Raw genomic sequence first — 10,833 nt, 5'->3', positions numbered from 1 at the left:
AAAGTTATATTATTTGTAATTCTTTCTTCCTTCCTTTCGAGTATTCAGAGAACGTGAACGAATTATATTAAAAATAGTTTTATATTCACCGAAATATTTATCTTATAAGAAGCAATAAAACAACTCGAAAATGCCAAATACTTATCCGGCCGCAGCGAGGATTCTTATTTCTTTCTCTTGTAATGTTCGAAGTTACTTTTTTCATAGCAGTTGTTGTTATGACTCTAAATAACTGAAATAAATAATACCATTTAGGACATCCGACTTTTATAAGATAACTTTAAATTATAACCTGTATACCAATTAATAATTTATTTAAATAATAAATGTTATATGTCTGTAATTGAATGAAATATATCAGTCAGGAGTCCTAAGCGCTAAATAAGGACAAGTCAAACAACATCTACATAATTTTCATCAAAACTTATGACCCATTTATATCCTCCACAAATAAATAACAGCGTTGACACCGGCTAGCAAATATTTATGTGCTATCCAAGTTGGCGGAAAGTAAACAGGGGGGAGGGTTAACGGGGTGAGTTTAGTTAATTGGGGACATTAGTCATGTTGGGTCTGACCGCAAACGTTATCGTAATATGATTTGTGACACTACGCGAATACACGACCGCACTAATAAATACAGTTAAACAATGTATTAAAGTCTTTTGATGATAGGACGTGTGACGGTCGCTAACATTGTTGCTTTTTAATTATTTTGGAGTTTGACCCACAAGTAAGTCACATGCATTAACGAGAGGAATAATAATATAGAAATGTGAGATGCATATCTCGGACTGTATTGATGTTCTAAATAAGCCTAACAATTTAGCATAGTACTAATTTTATGCAGTAAGTAACTGTTTTAAATTGAATGGAGATGAATACATGAAGATAAAAGCTGCAGTAGCCTGCAGGTATGTTTAAGGTGAATTTTATTTGTACTAAATAATGTCGTATTTAATAGAAAAGAATGCCATCTAGTGTTAACAATAATAACTATATTGAAAAGTACTTCATTTTTATTCTAATAGATGGCACTATTGTAACTGAAACAAAAGCTCGAATTAATGTAATATATTAAACAGAAGAACAAGTTTCTTTTTCATGCTTATCGTTTGAATAATGGAAAATAAGGACTATTTTTAGGATAAATTTTTTGTAATAAAGAAACAAAACGAGAACATCCACAAAGTTTAATTAATATTAATTACGTGCAACATTGAGTTCAAATGTACATACTAAAAAACTTAATTTATAAAAAGATATGTACAATTTACGATAACAACTACCTAGTTAGTACGATACATCACGATAACATGACCAAAGCTAAACAGTTATTATACATTTATATATATAATGTACTTCAACTACAACATTCAAATTATTGCGACTGCAACATGAGTTCACATCGTTAACCTGAAAAACAAACTTTCACTATCACGCGCCAGGTTTTCTAGATGAAAAACTGTGAAACGTCCGGTGTTTAGGTTAACGTTGTATACTCATACTTGTAACACATGAGCTGTGAAAGTTCAAAGGATTTTTGACGTTAACTTTGTTAGGCTACAACAGTACAAGCTATAGAACGGGAACATTACACCAATTTATCCAAAAAATCTTATTTACACATCATTATTAGCATCAAAAGAGCTATCGTTCTGAAAGCATAAAAATATGTGAGATCTTTTCATGTGGTTATTAACTTACTCTCCCAAAATTAATGTTGTATTTTATATTTTGACTTTGAATTTTTATGCCATAAAAAATATGGACAATTAATATCAAACTAAGACAAATAATAATTTATATTTATGCACTGAATATGAGAGAATATAGTGCCTTTATTATTAATTTTTTAAGATATTATTTTTCTTCAATGTTATTATTTACACAGTATATTTACAGTATAATTTTATATCAAAAAAGATCTTTAATAAATACCTTATTAATTACATAATATTATATATATATGTATTTTATTAGTTTAAAACCATTACAAAATTATGAAAATTATTTGACACTTGAGCCTGATCCGTATTAAATAATTTTAATTGAAAAAATATACATTGTATACATTATCTATATTTTTCGAAAGCCTAAAAATAATGTTACATGAATTTAAATAATTTACAATGGAGGCGACATCTGCAATATTTTATTAGAAAAAATAAATATGAATTTGCTTCTCTATCTGCGATTCCATCTTCAAAAACTCTGAGTGTTGCCATATCTAAATTTATATACCAGTGTTGCGAGTTCGTTACAAAATTATAATTTTAAACTATGATTCATTAAAAGTTTTGTTAATTTTATTGAGTGGTATTTGTTTTTATACATAAATATATAAGTGGACAGACATACGTAGTGGACAAAAAAAAATTTGTAATCAAGTACATATATCCAATTGATAACCGAAATTATAATTCCTACGCTTAGTTATCAATGAATAAATTATAAGGATTGCAAGCAGCAACGATAATACTGATCCGTTCATTGAGCAGTCCGTTAAATTTAATTTGAAACAATAGCACATAAGAGTACATCGTGACACAGGTATTTCACCGAACAAGGGACTTTAATATTAAACAAACTAAAGTGCCTTTATTTAAAGCGCTCCTAACAAAACTCTTTTCTTAACTCAGTTTATTCAACAACTCAGTTTATTCGTGGCTTATAAATACATGTTTTGTAATTAATATATATAGTTTGAAGCATTCATTTTGTATGGGAAACTTGATTTCTGATTTCAAAGGTCTTTTGCCGGTTGCTGACTTTGGAAGGGACCATGAAAGGTAAAAAATCACTTTAACGGTGATAATTGAAAGAATACTTATTTATTTGGGCGTAAAAGCTTTTAGTTCGTTTGGAATCAGAGCATTCGAAACGTCGGCAATGAATATTACGCAATTATATATGAAAATTAAAAGGATGAATATTGTGATCCAAGATGTCTGCTGGTGAAAAGGCCTGTCAGTAAAATAACTCCGGCCAAGACTAAGGGAATGTTACTTGAAAAATAGTTGTGGTTACTTTTTGGAATAATATGTTTAACACTCTACAGCATCGACAGATCTACCCAGATCTTTATCTCTTTAAATTGTTGACGATGATGAACAAACAGAAAAAAACTAGTTTGTAACCACAAACTGAATGGTATTCAGAACAATGAACTACAGATCATGATTCAATATGAGGAACGCGGTGGCTATGTACGATGAGCTAATATGCTTATCTCTTTGGACCTTGCGACGATTGCGTTTTTAATTTGAATTTGCAATTTCTTGTATAAAAGAAACTTTGCTACGAAGTACCCAAAAATTTTGATCCAATTTTTTGATTGTTTTTTTCTTCAAATCAATGAAATTCTTATGAAAATAACGAAAACACAATCGTGGTGCCACTATTTATATAATACGTGAATATGTTTCATACTGAGATTTAATTTCCGGACCAATGACCTTAACAGTTATTAGCTTTAACTGAACCTTGCGTTGACTAAAAAAAATCTATATAGCAAAAAATAATCGAACCTGTAATAGTATCCCGTAAATATATTTGTATATAAAATAAAAAATTTCATCAGAAAATAGATTTTTAAAAGAAATCTTGCCAAAATAAGTTAAATAATGCACAAACCTTATTTCAGTATACACTTTGACACACTTCACACTCATATTTTCTCAGCTCGAAATATAAAGTACATTTTATTGCACTGAAATTTCAATAACTATATATATATCACAACTTTGCAAAAAAAAATAACAAAAAAAATATACAACAGAGGTAAAATGATATTACACTACAACACAATATTTTAACACATCTCATTTCAAAATAATATCAAAACTATATTTTAAGCTAACATTTTATTTATGTGAGTAAAAAAATATCACAATTTATATTAATATAACGAAAAATATATAATAATTTTTGTTAAACGATTGAAAATATTACAATTCTAGCTTGGATCTGATCATAATATAGTCAAAATTATGATTTGGTACAAAACTACCCGCAGATTAACAAAACAAATAGCCATTTTAGACCAACACAAATGTATAGTGGCCAAAAGTAATAGAAAAACACTTTTTTCCCAACACCTAAATTTTTTAATGCTTAGTTATAAGGTCCAAGCAGCTTGTCAAATTCATAAACATTATTAAAGATAATGAAACTTGCCCAAATTAACTAATAAGGCGAACCAAACATTGGTCCAATTCTGTAGAAACAATGGCCAAAGTGGTTCAGGATGGCTAACGTATTTATGTAAATACAGGATCATGAGACTTATCCAATATGCTCCAACACGTGGTCACCATAACCAAACAATGGTCCAATATTGTGTAACAGTAGCCAAGGAAAGTCAGGGATCGTAGATATGTTTTCTAGGCGAGGCAGGTCCTGGCCAGCTGTTCTCTCTGCCAGGTAACAGATGCCAGCAGTTGGTCGGCCCAGCGGTGGGCGGTGCGGTCCACAGTCGATGGTACCGTCAGACACTGCACACCACCATACTCACACGCCACCTGACAGGCAAACAATATTATATACTTATATATATATATACATATACATATTAGGGTTCATACAATAGTGTTTCTACACTTGGCAAGATTTTGATGAACTATTTTCATTAATACTGATTTAATTCTTCACATAATTTGAATCCTTGCTGAAGTAAACATCAAACACACCTCGTATATGACTATGCATTCATGAAGAACGACTTTTTCATAATAAATTAAAAAATAACAATTTTTTTGTATTGAATTTTCTTTTTCAGCGTATTTTTCTATCCATCCTGTATGTCTTTCAGGGCACTCCTTTGCAGTAACCCTCAAGTTTATAACTTATTATTTATTTTCTACTTTATGTACAAGAAAATATATTTATCGTCGCCATAAAAGAAATCTACCTTCATTGTCTGAATGCCACAAGAATGATGGAGAAGTGACCAAGTTATTGTTTCTTTTTTAGGATTTATTTTTGGAGAACAGACGAATCATTCTCGCTCGTAATCGGGAACCACGAACTAAATTTTCTATGACCGATAACTTTTGCTTCCATCAATGCCAAAGTCAACAAAATTTCCTTATTCCAATAACACAATCCGCCCCAATCACACATATTATAAAAATTAACCATTCCTGGCTTATATAGAGCCTAAGCCGATAGAATATTTTAGAGAAGTCGAATCATTATTCTTTTAGTTCTGGAAGTTATCTCCAAAAACAAATGCATTATTGCAGCAACATCCTTCGACAAATTTATCTAAAACATTTGACATGAGTACCAAATATGCGTAGATATTTGGTCTTTATGTCAAGATTTCCTTCTCCTGGTATATACTCACTCTATAGTGATGTAACAGCGCCCTCTCAGTAGGAACCCCCACGGACCCGGCCCCGGGCGCCAGTTCCCATACGAAGTGGTTCCCAAGTTCCACGGCGTCTCTCGGCCTTATTGCGTACTTGCTCCTATTCTTGAGGGCGTGCGGCGCCGCCCAGCGTCTCGTCTTACGTGAAGTCACCAATGGCGCTGGGGCTTCCGTGTCGTCCTGAAATATATACCATTTAAGAATATTAATGAGTGATTATTTATTTATTTTTTTATTCCATACTATACCTGTACCTTAAGTTAATGGAAACAGGGCAGGGTGACGATGATGATATGCTTTGTGATTTTTAATTAATTTCTTTCTGTCATAAGCTATTTCGCTAATCCAAAAAATCAAAGTTGCCAAAAGAAGCAGAAAATGTTAAATTTTTTTGTCTAACTCTAAAACCTTTATAAAATTATAAAGTACTATAAAGATTTTGTTTTATTAAGAAGTATTGTAATCACAGATATCCTTATGTATATTCATAATATTGCAAGGATTTTGTCAAAAAATACCAACCTCCCATCTCAGATAGAAGAACGCGTTCCTAAACAGAAAAGCCGATGGCGCCTTCGACGGCGGGTTGTATGAAGCACGTAGTGACGTCAACAGCGCCGTGAGAGTCCTCTCTCTCCTGGGTAATATGACCTCATCCACGTCTATAACAACCAACCAGCCGGCCGTCGACATCGATCTATACAAACAGTCGTTGAAGGCCGCGAACTGACCTTCTGTCCTGGAAAAAAAATCTTCACAATCAAATACGACTGTGTCTTAACTTGAAATGCATTCATTATATATAAGGACACCCATCCTGAACACAGAATTTTCGATAAGAATAATAAGAGGCTCTCTGATTGAACATCAGAGATCTATTGAAACACTATAAAATTAATGAGATCTAAGATTTTCGCGAGTATTCATTTAAATGAAACTAGTGTTATTCGGATTTACTACCTCACACCTCGTCTGCCCGTGATCACGGTTGCTGCAAAGTAACCGAAACGTCGGGATTATGTAGTTTTTAAATAATAAAATCCGCGTAGTAAATCCGAATAACACTAGTTTCATTTAAACTATAAAATTATTCACAGATAAATAGTTTGCAACGCATTGAAACGAATTGATTTGATTTGGAAAATTTAAAAAAAAAGGTCAAAATATTATTTTGTTGCAAAATTTGAAAAAATTTTCGGCGAAGTCTGATATCACAGAGTGCAATAAACATTTTTATGTATATATAATATACAATAAACTTCATATACTTCTTATATTATTTATATCGTAAACGAAATAGTATCATAAAAGACGTCGAAACTAATAAATTGTCTATAGAGACGCATATTCAACTACTATAACAGAATATACTCATCAATGGATTAAAGATTCTGTCATTATTAAAATCGTAAATCTATTCTGGTCGTATGTGGTTTAAATACTATTTATTTAAACAAGTACAATTTCTCTTGATGAATACGGTCTACGTAATCTAAGGTATGGGTCTTATTTGTGATGCAATCTCCCTAAATAGACGTTGAGACCCTCGTCTCTCACCGAAACACGTCCGTAATAAATTACCTGTGAAGATCTTAATCCAATTATATATTTCGGTAACGAATTTCATTATTCCGACCTAAAATGCTATTTACGTAGAGGAATATTTATCTGATAGATAAAATATACTCACAATGGCACTGTTGATATTATATCAGACAAATTATAGTATTAGCCGAATTATACACTACATATTGGCACAACAGAGTTATATAGAAAGAATCGAAAAGAAAGACGAATGAAGAATATCGAGAGAAAATGTCCAAATAATGCCAATCCGATGGTAAAAACTCACCTGATCTCGATCTTGGACACGATGGGCAGCTTCCATGGCAGTAGCGTGACGAGCCCCTGTTTCCTGTAGTGGTCTAGGAGGCAAGTGACTTGAGAGCTCAGAGATTCATTGTACATATAGAAGTGACTGGCTCCGAGAAGTCGATTCAATTCAAACCATTCAACCAACCAATCGTCACGAGAATAAGAAAAGTGGAACGGCTTCACGCATACGTGGAGGGTTTCCTGTACACAAAATTATCTCATGTTCTACTTATTTTCTATTAGTATTAATTTAAATTTGGATGGAATTGTTAACTTATTGCATAGTAACATTTCAACTAGCCTGAGCAGATATTCTGTTGTCAGCATATATATATATTTATTACGGAATAAATTGCAAATACTGTCTCGTTGTTTGATACTTTCCCATCCATATAAACATTCAACACAAACACGAATTACAAGTACAATAAAAGTATCTTTTTTTTTTCACCATTTTCAGTTTTAAGTTAACCATAGATCGTTTAAGATAAAACTAGTAAAGAATTACTACTTATTACTAAGAAAAGGACATTATATAGAACTAGATAATAAACAGCAAAAACTTATAGTAAGGAATTTATTTCATAATCATCGTCATCACCAGCCTATCTGAGCCCACTGCTTAACAAAGGCCTCTTCTCACATGGAGAAGATTTGAGTATTAATCACCACGCTTGCTCAAAGCGGATTGGCGAATTCAAACTTAGAATTTGAAATTATAAGTCCAGGTTTTCTCACGATGTTTTCCTTCGCCGTCTGTCATTATCATCATCATATTATTATCATTCATGTCATAATATATAGTTAAACTTCAAATTAGTTATTCTAGAACCGCTAAACTGTACGAAAATTTGTGAGGGGGTAGATTAAAACCGGGATGGACATATAAAACTTTTCATCTCGTTCGATCGAAATAGAAAAAAAATTACTTAATATAATGCAAAATCTACTTATTTACTGCCTCTAGAGTCTGAGTTCGACGATCTGCTATACATTTCTAATTCTGAAACTCATGCAGACGAAGACGAAGGCAAAAACTAGTTTATAATAGAAAAACAATTTAAACTGTATCGTCGCGATCTCATATACTTTCCAATTCTATCAACGTACAACTTTCCGGTTCACTTAAACGTAATTAATTTATCCCTTGAACGATCAACTTCCAATAATGTTCAAAATTACTTTCATCACATTAAAGCTATTACAGTGCATGTTTTTATTAAATATCAATTTAAAATATTATCTCACAATTAATAACTGTATATAATAATATCACTTATTTGTATGAGAACAAAAATAACTACAATATACAGATAATTAAGTGAAATTAGGCTAATTGTATTCATGTTATATGATTGTATCCATCTAAGTATAGCCATCGAAACAAGCGATGTTTTTAACAAACAATGAGTCCTTAATTTAGAATAACAATTCCGGTTGTTATCATAGCATAAAATAAAACATTTTCCGTTCCAAATCTGATACTATTAAACGAGACCAGATGAAATCGAAACACGCTAAACAACAGTTCAACGTACGATTTCCGTCCTCCAAACTACACAATGACTAACTAACCCATTTAGCATGTTTGATTTTTTTAAACACACGAACACTGTTCCGTTCTAATAACAGTAATTATTTTCCTTGTCACATGAACACGGCACAGAACATTAAAACGTGTTTATGATTCGAAATGTTGTCATTTGCTTCTAACGACTTAATGTGTCTGATCGGATAGCTATACATAGTTAGATATATGTTTTAAGGAAAAAAGTCGTGGTGGTCTAGAGGTTAAAGGCCCGCCTCTCATACGCGCGGGTTCAAAACCTGGCAAGTACCAATGTGATCTTTTCCGAGTCATATGTACTTTCTAAGAGTTTTTAGACACCACTGACGGACGGTGAAGGAAAACCTCGTGAGGAAACCTGGACTTTTAATTTCAAATTATAAGATTGAAATCGCCAACCCGTCTTGAGCAAGCGCGGTGATTAATGCTCTAACCTTCTCCATGACAGAAGAGGCCTTTGCTCAGCAGTGGGCTTCGATAGGCTGACGATAATGATGATGATATATTTTAAACTAAAAAAAAAATTAGCTTTTAAGTTTTAAATGAATCACTTAATTTGTTTATGTCAAAAATATTACTGTATTTTTATTATATGTTTAAAAAATTGCTTACCTTAAAGCTATCAGCTCTTATAATTTTTTTTGTATTATTTATTTGATTATGCTTTATATAAAGAATTACTATACACACGCTATTAAGAAATTTACAGTATGTGAGTACTTTATAAGTTACAAGTAAATTTAAACTTTATATAAACTCAATTCATTACAACCGGACCTGAGGACGTAGGAATTTACTTCTATTTTACTTATAGAAGATTTAATCAAAGGTTTTTGTACAATAAAATTAAAAATATATAAAAAAATATTTTCTTTAACATCTTCTCGTATATATGGGTCAATTCATATTATTCAAAACAAAATAGATAAGCTCGTAAAGGTACGATAGTATCAAAGTAAGTATATGAATATAAACTGGAATCTGTCTGCTTTTTGTTCTAGAGACGAAACCTCTCACCATTCCATGGATTCACCGTGCGGGTGATGGAGCCATCGCTTTTCAGTGAGAGGAGCTTCAACAGTGCTTGGGACTTGCGACCCAGGTGTAGTTTTAAGGGGTGTACGTATCCAATTTTTTATGTATGTAACACTTATTTAGTTGTGATACAGAACAGAATAGAACAAACCAAATACTGTGATATAATATGTAAATCGTCGTATAAATAACAAAACTTTGACGTTAATATGCCCAGTATATAAGTGAAACTGACCTCAATACCGCTCTTCGGTTCCGTGTCTCTTACTATAAGGAGGTTGGTTGGTGGCCTGTTGGGTGATGTATTCGACACTATCGATACAGAAGCACCAACAGTTTCCTGAGGCTTCACACCGGTATCCCGAAGAAGACATAGGACGTACGTCGCACTATACTTCAGATTCCAGTTCTCCCGGATTGGCTGAAATGTTTAGGACTTGTTACAACCATATCATATTCATAAATAGCGTAAATGTCATAATGTAAATAAAGAAAACAAAACCTACCACAAAAATATGATCACGCCTTTGATATAATAATCACGCCGATAGTATTATAATCACTTTAAATAGCCTTAATTTTATACGCATTTTATTCCTCTTTACTATTATATTAACGATAAAGTAAGATGATTTATGTCTAAATGTAAATATAATAGCAAATTTTTCCATACTAGAAAATTCTCGTGAACTATGGAATATTGCAGACCAAAAACTATAGCATCAACATTTAATACAATAAATAGGATGTAACAAGAATTCTGTTAGAACATTAAACTATTTATTCAAACATAATTCAAAGTTAGAAATAGTTTTAATGGAGTCCTCTTGAAACGGTCCGTTTATAAACAACGGTAACCAGAGTTTAATTCCAGAGCAGTTTGCAACAGCACTTTAAACTTATCAGTATCTTTGTCTTCGCTTAAATTCAAACTGACGGTTTAAGCTAACATTGGCTTGGAGTAAGCAAGTTCGCTTGTCAA

General features: G+C 32.1%; 1 protein-coding gene across 1 annotated transcript in view; it reads right to left on the bottom strand.

The window, feature by feature from the left end:
* Positions 1-1,176: 1,176 nt before the first annotated feature.
* LOC116774972 (uncharacterized) overlaps positions 1,177-10,833 on the bottom strand; it is a 59,121-nt gene continuing 49,464 nt past the window's right edge. Inside the window, exons 4-8 of the mRNA XM_032667764.2 lie at positions 10,087-10,272; positions 7,227-7,450; positions 5,897-6,113; positions 5,351-5,554; positions 1,177-4,523 (exon numbers count right to left, since the gene is read on the bottom strand). Of these exons, the coding sequence (XP_032523655.1) occupies positions 4,386-4,523; positions 5,351-5,554; positions 5,897-6,113; positions 7,227-7,450; positions 10,087-10,272 (969 nt within the window). The 3' untranslated portion in view covers positions 1,177-4,385. The remainder of the gene's footprint in view (positions 4,524-5,350; positions 5,555-5,896; positions 6,114-7,226; positions 7,451-10,086; positions 10,273-10,833) is intronic.

The sequence above is a fragment of the Danaus plexippus genome, chromosome 8 (genome assembly GCF_018135715.1).
Source record: "Danaus plexippus chromosome 8, MEX_DaPlex, whole genome shotgun sequence".
In the NCBI taxonomy this organism is placed as follows: domain Eukaryota; kingdom Metazoa; phylum Arthropoda; class Insecta; order Lepidoptera; family Nymphalidae; genus Danaus; species Danaus plexippus.
The sequence above is the reverse complement of the archived record's forward strand: the minus strand, read 5'-3'. Positions and strand labels throughout refer to the sequence as shown.